This window comes from Anguilla rostrata, chromosome 4 (genome assembly GCF_018555375.3).
Source record: "Anguilla rostrata isolate EN2019 chromosome 4, ASM1855537v3, whole genome shotgun sequence".
Lineage (NCBI taxonomy): Eukaryota > Metazoa > Chordata > Actinopteri > Anguilliformes > Anguillidae > Anguilla > Anguilla rostrata.
The window spans coordinates 54,112,532-54,132,754 of NC_057936.1; the positions used below are offsets into that span (position 1 = coordinate 54,112,532).

General features: G+C 41.1%; 2 protein-coding genes and 1 long non-coding RNA gene across 5 annotated transcripts; all 3 read right to left on the reverse strand.

Annotated features, from left to right (window-relative positions):
• Nucleotides 1-108: 108 nt before the first annotated feature.
• Nucleotides 109-8,431, reverse strand: LOC135253653 (leukocyte elastase inhibitor-like). The gene is made up of 8 exons (XM_064333227.1): nt 8,281-8,431; nt 7,899-8,076; nt 6,292-6,348; nt 5,311-5,484; nt 3,357-3,474; nt 2,657-2,799; nt 1,997-2,164; nt 109-1,811 (listed from the first exon to the last, which is right to left on the reverse strand). Exons 2-8 carry the CDS (start codon nt 8,064-8,066, stop codon nt 1,338-1,340), a joined length of 1,302 nt encoding a protein of 433 aa, XP_064189297.1. The 5' UTR covers nt 8,067-8,076; nt 8,281-8,431; the 3' UTR covers nt 109-1,337.
• A 2,289-nt stretch (nt 8,432-10,720) lies between these two features.
• LOC135253649 (leukocyte elastase inhibitor-like) lies at nt 10,721-20,223 on the reverse strand. 3 transcript variants are annotated; one of them, XM_064333218.1, is made up of 7 exons: nt 19,967-20,223; nt 19,442-19,619; nt 17,861-18,001; nt 13,358-13,475; nt 12,607-12,749; nt 11,617-11,784; nt 10,721-11,429 (listed from the first exon to the last, which is right to left on the reverse strand). In XM_064333218.1, the coding sequence occupies exons 2-7, from the start codon at nt 19,607-19,609 to the stop codon at nt 11,019-11,021; spliced, it is 1,149 nt and encodes a 382-aa protein (XP_064189288.1). In that variant the 5' UTR covers nt 19,610-19,619; nt 19,967-20,223; the 3' UTR covers nt 10,721-11,018. The 3 variants fall into 3 exon arrangements, with proteins under 3 accessions (XP_064189288.1, XP_064189290.1, XP_064189289.1); XM_064333220.1 differs by having other exon boundaries at nt 19,917-20,031; XM_064333219.1 differs by having other exon boundaries at nt 19,901-20,023.
• LOC135253654 (uncharacterized) lies at nt 15,575-17,854 on the reverse strand. The gene is made up of 2 exons (XR_010329670.1): nt 16,203-17,854; nt 15,575-16,132 (listed from the first exon to the last, which is right to left on the reverse strand). It is a non-coding gene; the product is annotated as an uncharacterized LOC135253654 (long non-coding RNA).

Consider the following 20,223-nt stretch of genomic DNA (forward strand, 5'->3'; position numbering starts at 1 on the left):
GAGATCAAGGATCACTTTTTTGAGAGAGACATGGCCAAAATGGCAGCATGTAATAGAAAATAGACAACACAACGCAGACATTTGCAAAAACATAAAAACTCAAAGCAGTGTGAGAAGATGAATTTAATTTGAGATGCAGGGGAAAATATGGGGGGAGGGAAAGGGTAAAATGGAGAGGGAAGGTTAGGCTTAGTAGAGAGAATACTAAAAGGCTTAGTTATATGATTATAACATCACATACTATATAGTAAAACATCGACATTCTCCCAGCTCCTTCTTTCAAAGGTCATTGATTTGAGCTTTAAAATCATTTAAGGCAATGAAATCCTGCAAGTCTGAAAGTCTTCTGCGTATGGCGGCTTGTGATATTGTCACCCTCTGAAGACTGTTGGTGAAATCACTATTGAGTTTTTCTTCACAGCTCAAAGGATTTGTCGGCCATCAAATGCGGTTGTCTTCCTTGGACAATCTGTATGATTATTTTTTCTGAGCCCGCCAGTGGTTTCTTTCGTTTTCAAGCAAACTGACTCCCAAATAAATCTCCACTGATAAAAACCAAGAATAAAGCGAAGGCTAGACAGTGCCCTGCTCTTTTATATGTGAACAATCCATGCAAAAGGAAACACTTTAGCAACAGTTAACACCTGTCAGTCCTCTGTTAACTTAATTTTGCACAGATGAAAATGGGGGACTCAAGAAAAAAACAGAAGTTTCTGTAAAATGGTAAAACATATATGCATGTAAATACCATGACATTAAAGCTGATTGTCTGTATTTTTGTCTCATATTCATCTTTTGATCACAAATACGAGTACCTTAAGGACATCGCAAAAATAACTAATTTCACTCTACTATTACCACACATTTGGAGTGCACTGCATATATTAATCCTTCACCATTGAATGTAGGTAAATGTTCAATGGTCATTTTGACATCAAATACACGTCAGCTGGCAAATACACGTCAGAGGAGAGTGCATGCTTTTCTACTCTCCCCCAAACTGGCTGCAGAGATTGTAGCTTAATCATTACTGCTTAAGTGTCACTTCTGGTTGACTGGGCACCAGCATTCTGCCTCAACTGGCTTTGCATGACAAATACTCCTCTGGTGCAATGACTGAGTAGCTCAAGTTAATAAGGCAACCTAAACAGTAGTTTAGCATACTTTTATTTTCACAAATGTGAAATGTGATATTGGCTATTGCTTGTTTTTTTTTCAGTTTCTCAGTAAGTAAAATATAATTAATTAAATTAATTAAATGCATTAAACTTAAAAAGGGATACCATGGAATAGAAACTGTATATTGTAAAGAAGCATGATTTAGTCGATTACATTTTTTAAAACAAATGGCATTGCAGTACTGACTTTTTTTGTTTAGACTCTGGTTTGAAACTGGAATCTGTTGAGCAAGGGGAGCAGAAACGGCCATGGAAGAGGATGCTCTGAGTGGGGTTGTGTCTGATGAAGAACAGGAAGGGATGGTCTGCGATGAACATAACTGGTAGATTGACAGATCGGACCGCCATGACAGCAGCAGTGGCAGCAGTGGCCTCTGTGCCCTCCTCATTCACCTCCACAAAGGACTTGTGCACCACTTTGGACACCACCAGTTCATTGTTGGGAGACATGCCAGAGAAGTCACTTTTGGACAAATCGAAGGCATCCTCCATGCCCATACTGACCAGAATTTTTTTCAGGTCATAAGTCTCTTCCATCTTGAACTTGGGCAGAGCCACATTTACCTTACGATTCTCCATCTTGTCAGACTGCGTCCACTGAATGAGCTTCGCGTACGTGAGCTCCGTTTCCAACTGCAGAAGGAAATGAGAAATTGGTCCAATTGTGAGTGAAGGATTGTCAAAGGCTAGAAAACTATCATATAATACCACATGTTCTCATACTCTGCCAAGTCCGAAACCACTGGGTAATGACTTGACTGCCTTGTAGGCATTATTATAGAGGTTAATAAGTTATTGTACACCAAATTCAGTCTTACCCTCACAAGCCCTGTGGAGTCATCTTCAATCTCTTGGGGCAGAATAATGAGCATGCTTAGCTCTTTACCAACATAGGGCATCTCCAGAATCTGACAGTTAACCTCTGGAATGAACCCAAAACCGAACTTGGCCTCCTGGTGCATCATCTGCACTGGCTTACTTTCATTCTGAAAAATTCAAAATGGCACAGAGCTTTCAGATATACTTTTCGAAATCAAAGCAGTGATATGTAGGTGATGTGACATTCCAGACATATGTCATGGTTAAGTGTGTGCCCTGAAGAGGTTGTTTTTCACTTAGAAAATCAACAAAACATGCAATTTGGCCAGAGGTACCCATCCTTTTGCATACCACTGTAAAACATAAAGTTCTAAAATAAAACACAAGAAAATAAAGCTGAATTAATCATTAAACATTCATGAAGTGAAACATTTCACTTTATGGTAAGGCTGGATCACTGGCTGACACTGCAACACGCAGGCACGATCATGCTTTGTCTGGAGTCAGTTCTTCTTCAACATTATCTTGGAAACTGATGTCAAGAAATTACAGTAGCCAAGTAACACCTGTGACTGAACATCAGAGGGGATAAACAAAACCCTTCTCTATGTCAGTGTAGGCCACAGTAATATGTAAACTGAGTAAGGAAGAGCAGTTACCTTATTCAGTTTGAATTGCACTTCCTTTGTGTCTGCCTCTTTGAATTTCTTGTCCCAATTACCCTTGAAATAGATAGCATTCACCAACACTAGTCTGGTCATATTGTCAACAGTCCCTTCTGACAGCAAGTTCTTGATTTTCTCTACAAGAAAGAATAATCCAGGGAAGATGTACAGTTGTGACTGTGTCACACAAGTATATTTAGTAAGATATATTGCTACAGATACAGTGCATTACGCTTTGAATAATGCAGGTGTGGTTCATCATCAGGGGTGTGGAAAGTGCACAAATGGAACCTTCAATACCTACAATGTAAAATGCAGATCATAAATCTTTCAACAATAAAGAAAGCTTTCAGATGCCAAATATCCTGTATCATGAAGGTGAAAGAGATGTTACTTCATAACTGGAAAAGCCAAAGAAATCTCTTGATTACTGAAGCTCCTACACTACACGATCAGTTCAGTGAAATACACATGGTGTGACAGTACCTATGCATTTAAAATAAAAATAAATTCAATACAATATCTATAATATTGCACTATATTATCTACATGTTAAGCATGTTTAAAGACATTTTAATCTGGTTCATGATTTAAACAAGGCCTGATTGTTGCTGTAAAGCCTTCACATTCATTAAATACGTGGACAGAATATCAGCAAATTTCAAATGAAAAAGATTTCTGTAACTGCAGTTACCTTTAGTCTGCTTCTCCACCCAGCTGTTAATCTTCACCCTGGCATCCTCTGCTTTTGATATGAAGTCGGCGGTCTCCAGCTCAGCCTGATAGGACTTCTTTGTGTCCATAATGTATTTCTACAGATTCACAATGACAGCAAATGTTTAACGGTATCCTATGTTCTTGCCTGGCTTTCACCTAACAAGACCAGGTCAAAACCTAGTATATGGCTGGACCGAACCGGCTGACCAATGGTGTAACTTCATCACTCAGTCACAGACATGCGCGGTGTAACTTCATCACTCAGTCACTCAGTCACAGACATGCGCAGTGTAACTTCATCACTCAGTGACTCAGTCACAGACATTCACATGTATAGGGCTGGCTCTGCTGTTGCGGTCCAGCCAAAAATTACCAATGCTTTCTGTAGGTTAAATATAATCTCATAAGGAATTTTTGGAGGAAAATGAATTAATTTGTATTTGTTTTATTTTACCAGGAAAACAAGCAAAATGGCAATAACATATTATTATACAGTTGTGTAAACATGAGAATTAACAGCAGGGATTAACAGCAGAAGTCTTCAGTCACTGTTCCATGAATTATGTGCTCATAATCAGCATGCCAAATTGAAGGTCTTTTTGTAGATTTCTGCTATTTTAAAGTGCAGTGCTATATAAAGAGCTTTAACAAACACCAATACCATATACGGTACTATACATATAGGAATTCCCGTAGAGCACACAGCTGAGGTAAGAAGAACGCAGTTTAATTATTGCCTTAAAAATTAGTATATACCAGTGGATGGTTCCAGGTAGATTTAAGGATGTTAGTCCAGACCATTCATATAAAAGATAGTGCTGGTTTAGCGATTTCACACCAGTACTAAAATTCAGTGCAATATGCAAACCTGCACCTAAGGTATGCATGTAAATGCACGTCCATAGTCTAAAAAGGGAAAAGTAACTACAGGGTGACTCATTATCTCCGAAAACAAAAAAGCCTAACTTTGTGAAAAACACAGTGCCTTTGAATGAGAGCTGCACAGTTCAGCAATGCTTAGCATGCATATTATGAGTTGAGCTACGGTTCAGTGTTCTCACAGGTCAACTTATGAGTTTGCCACAATGCACAAAGTAATGTGCACACTGAAGTCTTACATTGGCTTAACATCCTAGATTTTGTGTTGTAAGTGCCAGTTCCTATGAGTGATTTTGTTGTGTTTGTGATTTAGCCTAACTATCAGTCAGTGGTTCATCACACCTGAATCTTAACAACCAATCAAGGCAGTTCTCTGCTATACCTGCCAATCATGTTGCTGTGTGTTCACAGCACTGCCAGAGCAGGTAGGGTGGGCAGCGATACACAGATCAGATAAGAGCAGAGAAGAGGGAGCAGAGACAGTGCTAAAGCTAAAACAACGGGAAACTCCAGTACTACCTTGTCATCTTATGTTTAAAACCTTTAAAACAATTGTTTTTACTCCGAATCTGACAGTAAGATATTCAGATAATGACTTTTTTTTTTTTTTTGTAAAATCAGCCAATAAATTAGCTTGTAGCTGCAAAAGCAGCTGATGTGATGTGACTTGTGACTAGTGACAAGCTGGCTAGCCTCAAAATGACACAAAACTCTGGTGCTAGCGAGCCACCTTACATTTAAAACTATATTTTATATTTTATGAATTTGGCATTATACAGATTATGAAAGCCAAGATATTGTTCTGCAAAAATAAGATGACAAAAACATTGATTTATATGAAATTGCCCACAGTGACATCCAACTGATTGTTGTATGACAGAACTGCACATGGCTCTCTCTCCAGTACACAGCATGTGCATGTGTCTGGAGGGAGGGGTTTTGGAAGGAGAGCTGATAGGAGAGGGTGGAATGTTTTTCTTTCTTTCTTCAAAATCTAGCTCTCTCTTGCTAGTTTCTCCAAACTTACTACACCTATAAACAAAGAATGTTACCTCCACAAACTTGTAGGACTGCTCCCCATATAAGCGGTTTGCCAGGCTCAGCACATACGGGGCACCCTCTTTGTTTAGTTCAGACATCAGTTTGCCGAATAGAGCATGAATGTCATCGTCAGCTTTGTGAGAGTGGAGAGACTGGAGACAGGTACAGAAAAAGACTTTGAGACTCTGTAAAATGGTTTCCTTACAGAATGTACAAGCAAGGTATAAAACTGCTTCAATGTCTTCTGAAAAAAAAAAACACTTTATCTTCCTAACACATGTAAATGTATAAATCCAACTCAAATAATCAATTTGGTTAGTCCATTAGCAAGTTCCATTTTAACAGAAGTACACTACATGGTCAAAAGTATGTGGACATCTGACATTTGTTCCAAAATTATGGGTATTAATATGGAGATGGTCCACCCTTTGCAGCTGTAACAACCTCCACTCCTCTGGGAAGGTTTTATACTAGATGTTGGAGCATTGCTGCAGGAATTTTCTTCCAGTCAGCCAGAAAAACATTAGTGAGGTCGGGCACTGATTTGGCGATTACTCCTGGCTCGCAGTTGGCTTTCCAATTGATCCCAAAGGTGTTGGAATGAGTTGAGGTCAGGGCTCTGTGCAGGCCATTAAAGTTCTTCCATATTGAACTTGACAAAACCATATATGGACCTCAATGTGTGCCCGTTAGCATTGTCAACCCCAAACACACACACAGTTCCCAGAAAGTTGGAAGCACAGAATCATTTAGAATGTCATTGCATTAAGATTTGCCTTCACTGGAACTAAGGGGACTAGCCCAATAATGAAAAACAGCCCCAGACCAAGGGGTATCCAGATATGTTTGGTCATCTAGTGTACCTCAGAAATAGCTCACCAGTCACCCAATTGTTAATACAAAACCCACTTTTAACACAACTTATAGGGATTCCATCCAGTTAGTAACTCCAGCACCAGCAACTTTTTTATCACCTTACACACCTCTGTTGCTTCCTGTAGCAGTCCAGGGTTAAGATCAGGTTTCTTTTCTTTCATAAAGCCAAGCACCTGCAGCATCAACAACATTTTCAACACTGTGATGACAGTTACAAGTAGAGACATCTTTTTTTCTGTAAATACAAATGACATTGTGTGAATAATCCTGTATGCATTATACCAAGTTTTGTCAACATATCCTTACGAACTTGTGAGAATAATGCGGATTGAGCATATACTTAAAACAAAACAAAACAAAAAAAAAAACAACAACAAACTTTGCAATAGAGAGCATTTGAGAGACAGAGTATGATTATTGGACATTTAGTAGCAGTCTCTTTGCAAGCCCCAAGTATGGGAGCCACCCACACATGTATCTCAAACAGAACTGTGCAGAAATGACATCACAAAAGACAAGAGGTGCCCTGCCCTGTACACACCCATGTCATAACCTGAATTCCACACGGGCACTCAGCCACTGCTTGTTGTAAGTGCTTGTACACTTATGATCCTGTTGCAGCATGCAGCGTAACATCCAGTTGACTTTGACTTCTAACCAGATAATATTCTGGTTCAACCACTTATTTTTACAAAAATATTTAAATACAATACAAATAACTGGATATAAGACTTTCAGCCACTCTTCTAAATGAGAAATTGAACAAAATTTTATTGTATCATTAATATGAAACGTATGTGTACATTAGCAATAGCATGCCATTGGTGACTTTATTAGCTTTGGGATTTCAAATATACAAAAAATTCAATCAAGAAAGTTAGCACATGAATACAGTGTTCACATCCTTTAAACTTTAACATAAGATAGTGTCATAATGCAGCTATAACTGTGTAGCTCTCTCCTCAAATCCCCACTGTTCCTTAAAATTATTCACCCTGCTAAAGGTCAAGATGATAATGACTCACTCTCAGGTTCTGCCTACTCTCAGACAGAGTGCTTAAGATTATTCATCCTGCTAAGGGGTAAGCTGTGTAAGATGGTAATGACTCACTCACAGACTCTGAAATCATAGCTAGCTACATTATTCTTCCACAACACAGTGCATGCGCTAATATCCAGCCTTCAAGCATGCAAAACAAAAGGCCTGGCAACACCGTCACTCTATGTCCAGCCAAGTGATAATGCCCAGCCCCTTCGTTTGTATTCAGTAAGAGTGACAACCTGTGACACCCGTCCATGGACTGTAAGTAACCGGCTGTCGTAGTCTTTAGTAAAGCTGGTACCTGGAGCATGCTCAGTAGTTTGGGGCTACATCTCTGCACTCACTACAGTTATAGAGCTAGCTGAGAGCACCTTTTAAGCATGAGGGCAGCTACTCTTCTACAGATAAAAGTGTCTGGTGGAATTCCCCTTTAAGTCTATGAAAAATAAAAAATAAGAGTATTTTAATGTGGGGGAAAAAAACCATGTGGCAAAGCAGCTATTTTGCATAAGATGTCCATAAGAATAACTCATTCGGTAAGTCATCTCAATGGATAATGCCTTCCAACATAACTTATACTGAGGTTGCTAATGTACTGTAAGCATTCCCCCTTACACAGAATGTGTAATGCAGTAGTGTGTTGGGACGTCTGAGAGTGGCACTGTGTCCGGGTGAACTCACCTTGGACATCTGTGTAGCTGTGTTGCCCCGGGCGCCCATGTACACCATGGCCAGAGCAGAGGAGATGCAGAGTGGCGAGTAGAAGATGTTGTCCGCTTTCTTAATCGGACTTATCTTCTTAAACAGGTCCAGGGAGAAGTTGGTGTTCGCAGCAATCAGTGACTCCATTGTTGGTTTCCTGGGAGGCAAGTATTTTTAGAATGAAATGCATCATGCAATAGGAACAAAATTAGTCATTTTTCTGCGGTAGAATAGCATGCAAAGAGAGGTAAATCTATAGCTGTACTTGCACACATGAAACACTAATATTTTCTTGCTGGATAGGAATAAAAACCATTCAGAGTTGGGGGTAGCTTATGCTATGGTAATAGTTACCGCTTACTGTTTTCTTGAGCAACGAGCCAGTCGGTGCCTCTGACAGTTTACTCCTAAATAAGCTTAGACTGATCTTCAGCACATAGTATATTAACAGATGAATCATACAGGGTGGAGCAGTATACCTTTAGTTTAGTGATGGTCATGGAACAATATGTTCTATTTTGCTGCCGGGTTAGCTAGCAAGTTTCTCCACAATGGAATTTTGTTCCTGTATAACTGGATGTTGTAGAACACAATAAAATAATGATTATATTTTATATCAATATATTAAACCTGAATTACAAAAGCTTTGTCAAAGAATGTACGTTTTAAATATGGGTAGTGGGGTGGGGGGGGGGGGGGCTGTACAGGAATGTGATATGTCATAGCAGCTTGCCAGATTCTTAATATTTTTATTTTTATTTTGGGAAAAAGGTGTTGATATTTTTCTCATAATTCACAGCCGTTGAAGGAAATTGTCATACTGACATGCTGACTTGCTCGACTGACAAGCCCTGTGTTCTTTTTTGAAATCCCAAAGGGAATGAGGAGTCAGCAATAGCATGAATTTTAATGTTCACATAATTTTCATATTCATATTAATGTTACAGTTAAGTTTTTTTTAACTTCAATTTCTCATCTACAGCAGTGGCTGAAAGTCTAATATCCAGTCATTTCTCCTATGTTATACACCTTTGTAAGTCTGTGAGGTTGAACTAAAATATTGTTTGGTTAAAAGCCAAAGTCAACTGGCTGTTAATTTGCATGCTGCAACAGGGTTTTGAGGGCAGTCGTCCAACATGACATATCGTTTTATGGAATGGCTAAATGCAGAATTCAGGTTATGAAATGGGTGTGTTCAGGGATAGGCAGCACTTGTGCAATCATTTTTACACAGTACTGTTTGAGATACATAGGCAGGTGCCCTTGAGGTTTTCTTCACAGCTCTTTGGGTTCATCTGTAATCAGATGCAGTAGGCTTCCTTGGACCATCTGTACGGTGACCGGCGGTGGTTTCTTTCTTTTTCGCAACTCTTTCAAAACCGCTATACTTGACATACCCAGTGTCTGCGCTATCCTCCAAATTGAATTTATCTGTTCTCCCAGTTTACAGATCAATAGTTTTTGGCCATAGGTCATTCTCTGGTTATTATGATGGTGTATGACTCTCCAAAGGTAAAACCAAGATTAGCCACTCTCTGCTTTTATGCATGAACAATCCTCACCGGTCATCTGTAAACTTAATTTTGCACAGATGAATAGGAAGCCACTCAACACAAAAACAGCTGTTTGCATAAAATGGTATAACTTATACATATGTAAATACCATGAAATAAAAGATTGTCTTTTTCTGTCTCATATTTTTTTAGTTCAAATTAATGCCTTAAGTATACAGCAATAAATAAATAAATAAATAGTTCTACCATTAGCATACTTTTAGACGGCACTATACATATTAATCCTTCACTATTGCCCACATAAATAATTTTGTGATACATATGCTGTGTGCTTGAATTTGTGTAAATGTTTAATAGTCACTCTGTCAAACTCAGCTCTGTGCCTGAAGAGGTTCTGTGATGTGAGAAGAAACAGCTAGGAGCAACAATTTTCAGAGTGCGTGCTTGTCTACACTGCCTCCACATCGGCTGCTGACATTTCAGCATGATCGTCACTGCTTAAGCGTCTCATTGTCATGGTCCTGTTTTCCTGTCTGTGTTTCCCTTGTTGGGCCGCCAGATGGCGGCACTTCTGTTTTGTGTCCTGCTCCCCCCCTGTTAATTGTATGATTGTTTCAATTGTCTCGTTATCCCATCATTGTTCCCACCTGTGTCTTATCCCCTCCTTCTGGTTTGATTGTTTTTTGAGTTCACCTGTGTCTTGTTACCCCTGTCTATTTAAGTTCTCTGTTCCCTTGACTCGGGTGCTGGTTCCTTGTGTTTGTTCCCGATATCTGTTGGTTTCAGACCGATTATACCTGCCTGTGTTTTGTTTGACCTGCCCTTGTGCTCTGTTTGACCTGCCCTTGTCCTCTACCTGCCTGTGTTCTGCCCTGCCCATGTTTGTGAGTTCCTCTTGTTTTTTGTTTTATTTAGATAGTTTTTGAGTTTGTGTTTTTGCCCTTCGTGGCCTTCTCCGTTCCCTACTTGTTTGCCTGTCGTGTTAGTAAAGTCTTTGTTAATTTTCCCTTTTGAGTTTGTTTTTTTTCCCTCTGCGTTTGGGTCCCCCCTACCCGTACCGTGACACTCATGGGAAAAGCATGAAGAAATTCAGTTGTCAAGTAAAAGTGAAAATACTTGATTTGTCTGCAAGATAGCTCATCCTGCTAAAACAAGTTTGGTTGGTATGATTGTCCAAAGATACATCTCCGCTTGATTGGGCACCAGCATTTTGCTTCTTCCAAATGTGCATGAAAAGGACTCCTCTGATGCAATGGTTGAGCAGCTAAGGTAAAGCACCCTTCACAGTAAAGATTTGCACACTTATTTTTGCAATCGGAAAAAGTGATATTGGTCATTCCATGCCATTTAGTGGCTTGTGAGTAATAGACAATGATTAGGTATGAAATACTCTTAGTAATTAAGCCAGCAGTAAACTTTAAAGAGGATGGCATAAAAATACTGTAAATGAATACAATGTACTGCAAGAAACATGCTTTAGTTGATTACATTCTTTTAAGGCAAACAGCATTACAGAGCCATTTAACGTACAGACTTTATTTCTTTAGACTTCAGTTCATAACTGGAAACTGCAGAGCTTCAGACTTCATGGGGAGCAGAAACGGCCATAGAAGAGGATGCTCTGAGTGGGGTTGTGTCTGATGAAGAACAGGAAGGGATGGTCTGCGATGAAGCTAACTGGTGGTGTCAACATTGCACACTGTAACTGCACGGATATGAAAGTGGCAGCAGCGGCCTCTGTGCCCTGCTCATTCACCTCCAAAAAGGACTTGTGCACCACTTTGGACACCACCAGTTTATTGTTGGGAGACATGCCAGAGAAGTCACTTTTTGACAAATCGAAGGCATCCTCCATGCCCATACTGATCAAAATATTGTTCAGGTCATAAGTCTCTTCCATCTTGAACTTGGGCAGAGCCACATTTACCTCACGATTCTCCATCTTGTCAGACTGCGTCCACTGAATGAGCTTCTCGCACGTGAGCTCCGTTTCCAACTGTAGAAGAAAAGGAGCAATTGGTCCAATTGTGAGTGAGGGATTCTCAAAGGCTCGAAAATTCTATCATATAATACCACAGGTTCTTATACTCTGCCAAGTTCGAAAAAACTGGGTAATGACTCGACTGCCTCATAGGCATTATTACAGAGGCTATTAAGTTATTGTAAACCAAATTCAGTCTTACCCTCACAAGCCCTGTGGAGTCATCTTCAATCTCTTGGGGCAGAATAATGAGCATGCTTAGCTCTTTACCAACATAGGGCATCTCCAGAATCTGACAATTGACCTCTGGAATGAACGCATAACCAAATGTGGCCTCCTGGTGCATCATCTGCACTGGCTTACTTTCTTTCTGAAAAATTCAAGATGATCCATGAGCTTTCAGATGGACTTTTCAATCATTGCACAATATCAAAGCAGTGATATATTGTATATGCACTGTAAAATAATATTGCAGAAATATGTCATGCTTAAGTATGTACCCTGCAGGGGTTGTATTCATTTCCTTTAATGTAGAAAATAAAAAACATGCAATTTGACCAGTGGCGCCAAAACATTTGTATACCATTGTAAAAGGAATAAGGAAATAAGAAAATAAAGCTGAATGTTTTACATTCAACTCTCATGGAGGTAAACACTTGGCTGGTGCTGCAACACTACACACACATGTAGAGGAGAACAGCAATCATGCTCAGTCTGGAGTCTAATCTTCATTAACACTACCATGGAAACTGATCAAGAAATTACAGTAACAAAGCAACACCTGTGACTGAACATCATAGAGGATACAAAATGGTGTTATTTTATAGCCAATTGTCAAGAGCAGAGTAATTAAATGCGAGAACATTATTCACTCAGGTCTCACACAGATTTCCTTTTCTCTCACACAAAAATCTGAATGCACACACATACTCTTCAAGCGAGAGAACAGCAAGTTTGTGTGAGAGTACAGTATATTTCAGAGTGCATGTACAGTGTAAATCTGAGGGCGTACATACATTTTTTCATGAGAGAAAAGGAAATCTGCATGAGAGCTGAATGAATTAGTAATTACTTTGGTCTTGACAACTGACAGTAAAATAATAAAACCTTCTCTGTGCCACTCTAGGCGACAATTCTAAATTGTTTTGCAGTCAAACAGTAACCTGGAAACTGAGTAAGCAAGAGCAGTTACCTTATTCAGTTTGAATTGCACTTCCTTTGTGTCCATCCCTTTGAATTTTTCGTGCCAGTCGCCCTTGAAATAGATAGCGTTCACCAACAGCAGTATGGTCATATTATCAATGCTCCCTTCTGACACCAAGTTCTTGATTTTCTCTACAAGAAAGCATAATCCAGTGGAGATGTACAGATGTGACTGTGTCACACAAGTATATTGAGTAAGATATATACAGCTGCAGATATAATGCACTATGCTTTGAAAAACGCAGGTGTGGTTCACTGTCAGGGGTGTGAAAATGCACAAATGGTGCCTGCATCACCTACAATGCAAAATTCTGAATAGAAAAGCTTTAAACAACAAAGAAAGCCAAGTATTCTGTATACTAAGTGTGAAAGAGCACTTCGTATCTGGAAAAGCAGAAAAATGTATAAATCGCTCAATAAGCCCCCACTGTATACAGATTTCAGTAAGTGATCTATCTATGCATCCAAAAAATGTCATTTCATGTCAATGTCTATAGAATACACATTACCTACATGTTAAGCATGTTTGAAGATATTTTAGTCTGGTTCTTGGTTCATACAATGACTGGTTGTTCTGTAAACCCTGCACATTCATGAACACACAAAACATGAGGTAAAACAATGTGAACTGGTAACAGCCAACAGCCTTCCTCATCTTGATCATTTCAGTGAAATCTGTAGGACAGAAATTTCAAATGAAAGTCTCCTGCACCTGCACATGGGTGTGTAACTGCAGTTACCTTGAGTTTGCTCCTCCACCCAGCTGTTAATCTTCACAATGGCATCCTTTGCATTTGATTTGAAGTCAACGGTCTCCAGCTCCGCCTGATAGAACTTCTTTGTATCCATAATGTATTTCTACAGATTTCACGAAGACAGTAAATGATCATCTGTTCTGTGTTCTACTCTGGCTTTCACCTAAAAATGATAAATGCTTTAACCAAGAGGTTAAATATAATCAGATTAAGAATGTTCGGCAGGAAAATGTACCCATTTTTATTTGTTTTATTTTACCAGGATAACAATCAAAAGCAATCAAAATGGCAATAACATATTATTATTTACATATTGTAAACAGGGACATTAACAGCAGGGCTTAACAGAAGAAGTACACATCAGTCACTGTGTCATGAAATCTGTGCTTATAATCATCGTGTCACGTTTAAGGTCTCTTTGTAGATTGTTCCAACTGTACAGTGTAGTCCAGAGTCCAGTAATTATAAAAAGTACCACTTCACTAGAATGAAGGTGATACCTTTAGGAATTCCTGTAGAGCAGACAGTTGGGGTACGAAGGAAGCAGTCTAATTATTGCCTTTTAAATGAATACGTACTAGTGGATGGCTCTACACAGATTTACGGATGACATTCAAGACCATTTATGTAAAAGACAGTCGTAATTTAGCAATATAGCACCAGTAATAAAATGTATGTATGTAAAATGTGTGCACACTGAAATCTTAAATTGACTTAACACCCTAGACTTTGTAGTGAATGAGTCAATTTCTACGAGTGAAATGGAATTGTTAGTCTTACTAACAGTGACTGGTTCATGAAGGACCACCACAAAAAATAGAAAATAACCATTCAATAATGTGGAAAAAAAATAAAATGCACAGAACTTCATTGAGAAATTATGAAAATAATGGTTAACTTCTGGAAACAACGACTACAACAGACAACCCACACTGGATAGAGAAAGAAATAGCTCGGCAGATTAACAGTTTGTGACTTTTTGCACCTTTGCGCATGTTATATTGGCTAAGGTTCAGAGAAATTGGCCTATATCATTTTAAAAAATTATGGATCTAGTTTCCATGAAAGGAAGAAAATAGTGAATATGTTGTAATGTTAATGGCAATCCAAAGTCCTGACGGCTTGGATTTGCATTTGGACAGAATGGTAGAAAGTCAAAACAATTAAATGGACTCACCTGAAACAGATGGAAGGTTTCCTTTCAGATTATGTAAATTTCAGTTCTATAACTTGTAATGGAGCCCTGTTCGGAACTTTGGTTCAATAATAATGTTTTAGTCTTTATGCGTAACATTTGGTTTGGTCAAAACCAGATTGATCTAATTGTACAGGTGCATACCACGCTGAGTGCAAAATAGCTACAGCCATTAATTTTTGTTCCATAAATCTATCCATATGGAGTGCTACCAGCACACTCTTAGTCAGGCCTAGTGCTGCATTACAATAGCAGGAATTCTTGTTTCACCAAATGCACTTTGCTTTCCTCCATTCACTGAAGAATATGAAAAAAAAAACTAAACAACTGACACTGTGCCAGATTGCATGGAGAGTGCATGGAGGTCATTGACTTGCTTAGCTGAAGCTAGAGCGAGTAGCAATGCTGTCTTGAGAGACAACAATTTTAACTCTCTCATTTATAGGCTCAAATGGCTGTAGAGACAGAGCCTCCCACACCAGTGATAAATCCCAAGCGCAATAAGGTTATGCCTCTCACAGGCTAAGCCCAAAGAGCTATTCGCCCCGGGCGGGGGTGGTGTATTTCCCCGTTCGCCTGAGACAGGAGGTCCGTGAGCAACGGCAGTGCGCATGGCTGTGCATAAAGAAGAGGGATAATCTTGGGAACCAGGAAGTAGCAAGAATAAAAGCCATGTTGGGGATCACTCCTTTGTGTAAGAGAGAAGAAGAGATTTCCTCCTGTAAAACATGGGCCATACTCTCTTTGGTTCGAGAGTAAATGACTCCGTTGAAACTTGGTGATTTCAATCTGAACTGGAGTCTGTAGCCTTTGGCTATTGTGCTCAGGACCCATTCTGGGGTTGACGCAGCCTGCCAAGCTGCAATGCGGCTTGTGAGTGCTCCTGTCGGTGTGGAGGACTGCGGGGGAAATTTGGCCGGGTGAGGCCAAATCGAATAATGGGGTCGGTGCTCCACCTAGTGGCGGAACCAGGGGAGGCCTTGTGTGTTTTAAAGAGAATATTTTCACACAGTTTCTTTTGGCCTTTCAGGGCAGAAGCCTTTATTAGAAATGGCCTGGCGTTGTTCTCCACACTGAATGTGGGTAACACTACCTGTGTGGCTAGAACAGAGTCTCCCTCTCTGGGCGTTGAGAGAGAGGACTGAGGCTGGGGGACACGGGAACTGGTGCCCTGACCACTGCGAACATAGGGGTGGGAATCCCTGGGGGGAAAGGGGCCCTCCCCCTGAACTGGAAGTCTCCTCTTCTTGGAGAGGGGAGATGAACATGTGTCGACGGGGCTGGTCACCCCAGAACATGGATTTAGCCCCCCCCCCCCCCCAGCGGGGAAGCCGATTAGGCAGGCCACTTCCGCTTGGGGTCAGCGGGGGTGGGTGATGGTTTCTTCACTGCAGCCACAGAGGTCATGTTACCCCAAGGCCTGGGAAGGGGGTTACCCTGCTAGCCTAGGGTTTTCCTGGGGCTTGGCTCTGCCCTGACCCGGTTGGGCATGGCGGTTCATAGCCGGAGGCGATGCGCCTCTTCTCACTGTCGGGCAGACCAGAGAGATTAAGCCACAGGGCCCGCTCACCAGCTACAGCCAGGGCTATGGAGCGACCGCAGGCCTGGACACACAGGCGAGCATTGTACAGGAACCAGGTCGTTAACAGTGAAAATCTCTTGCCACAGTATGGGGGAAGGGCTCCCCTTCTCGAGCTGCCTCCCATGTCCTCTATCAGCTCGGCTTGGAAAACCGAGTGTAGAGAGGAGACATTGAGGGCTCGAATAGCGAGGGTTGAGGACCTGTAAGAAGCCTGGTGAATGGAGGCTGTGAAGCAGTCCATCTTATTTGGTAGAGTGGGCTTTTGTGGTGCCAAAAGCCCTCCCTGCGTGGGGTTCAGGTGTCAAGCTATGGAGGGTTCGCCAGCTGGAGGTTCCCCCATGGCATGGGCGGCCATGTCTTAGACTTCTAGGCCGGAAAGCCCGAGCTTGAAGTCATAGGTGTCCTTCCAATGGTGCCCCATGTGTTTAGTACAGGCGGGAAGGACTGGGAAAAGCTGTAAACATCCTGCTCCTTGGGCGTTAGCCGTCCCCATAGCTGGTGCTAACTGGGCGGAAGGAATGGCGTCCTCCTCGCCTGAGTCTTTACATGCAATTGGCGTGTCGTCATGCTCCAACTCAGGCGCCCCTTCCTCCAGTACAGGGATACCGGAGAGGGAGAGGGGAAGGCCCAACATGTCTGGGTCGGACTGGTCAGCCCTGCTCAGGGTCGGAGGGGCCATAGTGCAGTCATCCTCTTTATCAGAGTCCTCCTGACCAAGGTTGTTGCCGTGGGTAGCTGTGACTCTCAGTCTCCGCCACCGCAGCCTCCTGGGCAAAGCCAAGCAGTGGCTGCAACTCTCCGGAGTGTCGAGGCATGTTGAAAACCCAAGCACATGACACAGAGAGGATGGGTATCTTTGGCGGCGATGAGAGCACCGCAAGCGGCCGGGCAGGCTCGCAAGTGCAGCTCTTCGGAGAATTCAAGAGAGACGGGAATAGAAAAAGCCATGTAGCGGGGAGCTAGCAGGCTGGCTAAGCGAATAAAGGCATCGTGGGTGGCTGGCTTTAAGCACTAGAAGGCTAGCGTGGTTGGCTAGCAGTCCTGTTCCGCGTTAGCGTGAGCAAGGGGGTGTATCGAAGGCATGGGCTGCCTGATACAGAAGCTTGTGAGGGCAGCAAGCTAGTGAGCTCATCAGCACTGACCGAACTCTCAAACCTTTCACGTCCGGCAGAGGCCGATCACAGGATATGTTCTCCTGCGGACAGTTAAGTGATAAGTTTCTTGTTGTGAGATGCAAGATTGAGGCTGTGAGCTCAGTTTGGATGATCGCAAGAAGCGAATGTCAACTGATGAGTAGTAGCACTATAGCGTCCTATAGGCTCTAACAAGGGCGATGCCTCCTGTACCATTGGACGCGCTGGACTTGGTGCACTTGGATGCTTCTGAGGAGTCATGACCAAATGTCATTCCCCATAGGTGGATCTCGAACACAAGATGATGAAAGAGAACCAGTCTCGAAAATTCTACTTATGATTTGCCTGGTGAGCATCAGTGACTACAGGTTGGAATCTTACAGCACAGAAACTGCTACTGAAAGTGAGGGGATGGCACATTACAGCAATATTGCTTGATTTAAACACACATCAGTGTTCACCTGATCCTGCAGGAATCAATTGGTACAATGTCTTATGCTCACTGAGCATACATACACTTACAAGTATTTATAAGAATTGGCAAATGTGAACACTAAACACAAGAACAAAAATGTTACCTCCTCAAACTTGAAAGACTTCTCCCCATACAGGCGGTTTGCCAGGCTCAGTGCATACGGGGCACCCTCTTTGTTCAGTTCAGACATCAGTTTGCTGAATCTAGCATGAATGTCCTTCTCAGCTTTGTGAAAGTGAAGAGACTGGTGACAGGTACAGAAGAAGACTTTGAGACTCGTGAGTAAGGCATAAACTGGTTCAGTTTCTCCTGATTAAAAAAAGCCTTTATCTTACTAACACATCAAAATACAAAACCCCAACTGATTATGTGCCATGATTATACCATGACCACTTTCCATTGTAACAAAAGTACCTAATTTCACATGAGCAGTAGAACAATTGTGATGAAACTGGATCTTTATTCAACTCTAATAATCCCAAAGAAGAACAAGGAAGATGGAATGATGAAAAGGAAAGGGATGTTTAATAATTTTTTCCCTTTACAAAAGTGTCAATCTGTCTTTTTATCTGTAAGTCTATTACAAATAATATTTTCTTTGTTCCTTGTTTATCAGACAACAGATTTGTGAATATACATTTTGAGATGTACTTGAGATTTACATTTAAAGACATACATCTTTAAATGTTTAACACATGTGTTTTGTTCATTTAAACTGTGGCTTTTAGAACTTCATGTACCCTTTAAACGGGAGGGATAGACACTCAGGAAGTGGAGGGAAAGGCTGTGAATTATGAGCACAATGTCGACATATTTTCCACAGTATGAAAATATAAAAAATGTAACATGTGCAATACGTGGTATGAGCCTGATGTCACACAAAAATAAAATACCAAGCTAAAATTTTGTGAGTTTCCAGTTTGATACCTGCCATTACAAATCCCTCAATCTGTTTCCTACAGTAGTAGATAGCTGCCTATTTAACAGCATTTTCAGATTATTCACCTTACTAAAGGGCAAGACAATTGTGACCCACTAGCTACACCCTTCCACCATACAGGGTCTGCTCTTATGTCCAGTGACTTCAAGCATACAAAATAAAAGCCTTTGCAAGATATTCAGGCTAACTATTTTGTGAAATCAGTTTCACTGGCATCTGTGGTCGACAATGACTTCAGATAACAAAATGAAGACAGAATCCAAGGTGAATAAAAAATTCAAAAATGACATGAGTAGTGCTGCTCTGGAATAAGACTTAGTCCTTTTGCGTGAAATGTGGCCCATGATCTACTGTGCATTTACGGATCTATAGAGAACACATGCTTTTTCCTGTAAATTGGCACTTGTGGACTTTAAAAACATTTACTCAGTTGGAAAACACAAACAAAGGAACGGGGTAAAATCAAAGATATCCCAGTTTCTTTTGTACTGTATCGCTGCTTTTACTGAATGTGCCAAAAGCTAGACTCAGAATTAGAAGTTTAGTACATTACATGGAACATTTGAGAATAACATGATGCAATAAGATTCTGGGATACTGTTGAGAAGGATTAATTTCCAAAATCTGTTACACTGACTTTGCTGAAGTACAGTAAGCTTACTCCCTCACACAGAATATATCTCTGTATTAATGCAGTAGGGTGTTGGGATGTCTGAGAGTGGCACTGTGTCCTGCTGAACCCACCTTGGACATCTGTGTAGCTGTGTTGCCCCGGGCGCCCATGTACACCATGGCCAGAGCAGAGGAGATGCTGAGTGGTGAGTAGAAGATGTTGTCCGCTTTCTTAATCGCACTTATCTTCTTAAACAGGTCCAGGGAGAAGTTGGTGTTCGCAGCAATCAGTGACTCCATTGTTGGTTTCCTGGGATGCACACATTTCAGAATTAAATACATCATGCAGTAGGAACTAAATATAATTTTGCTGCAGGAAAACTATAGCTTCGCATGCACATATTAAACACTCATACATTCGCTTGTTGGATAAAAACGAAAAGTTCAGACAGGCAGACTATGATGGGACTGTAATGACTGTTGTGTCTTTGTATGTAGCTGTATGTATTGGCAAGTGTATAACTGTCTGTCAAAGATCTGTTAAAAGAATGTCTCGCCAAGAGTCGGTACCACTTTAAAGTGGTTGAATACCCTTTAATAATGTTACCGTAGTGGAGTGTTAAATTCCAGTCAGTTAGAGATGTGAGCTAAACTTACTATTTCACAGAACGAGTACTTCGCATCTGTCGTCGTTTTATTTCCGGAATACTGCTGGGAAGTCTATTGCTGGGAAGTCTACTGCTGTGAAGTCCTCCTCCTCCCCTTCCCTCTCCCTCTTCCCTATGGGTTTCGTTTTTACAGAAAATGATGTCTGTGGTTAACGTGAACCGAAGAGACATTCACGTTTTGTTCTATGCGATACTTGCTGGTAATTGTTGCTAACAAGGTTTTAAAAAAAACGAAACGGCTTCGAA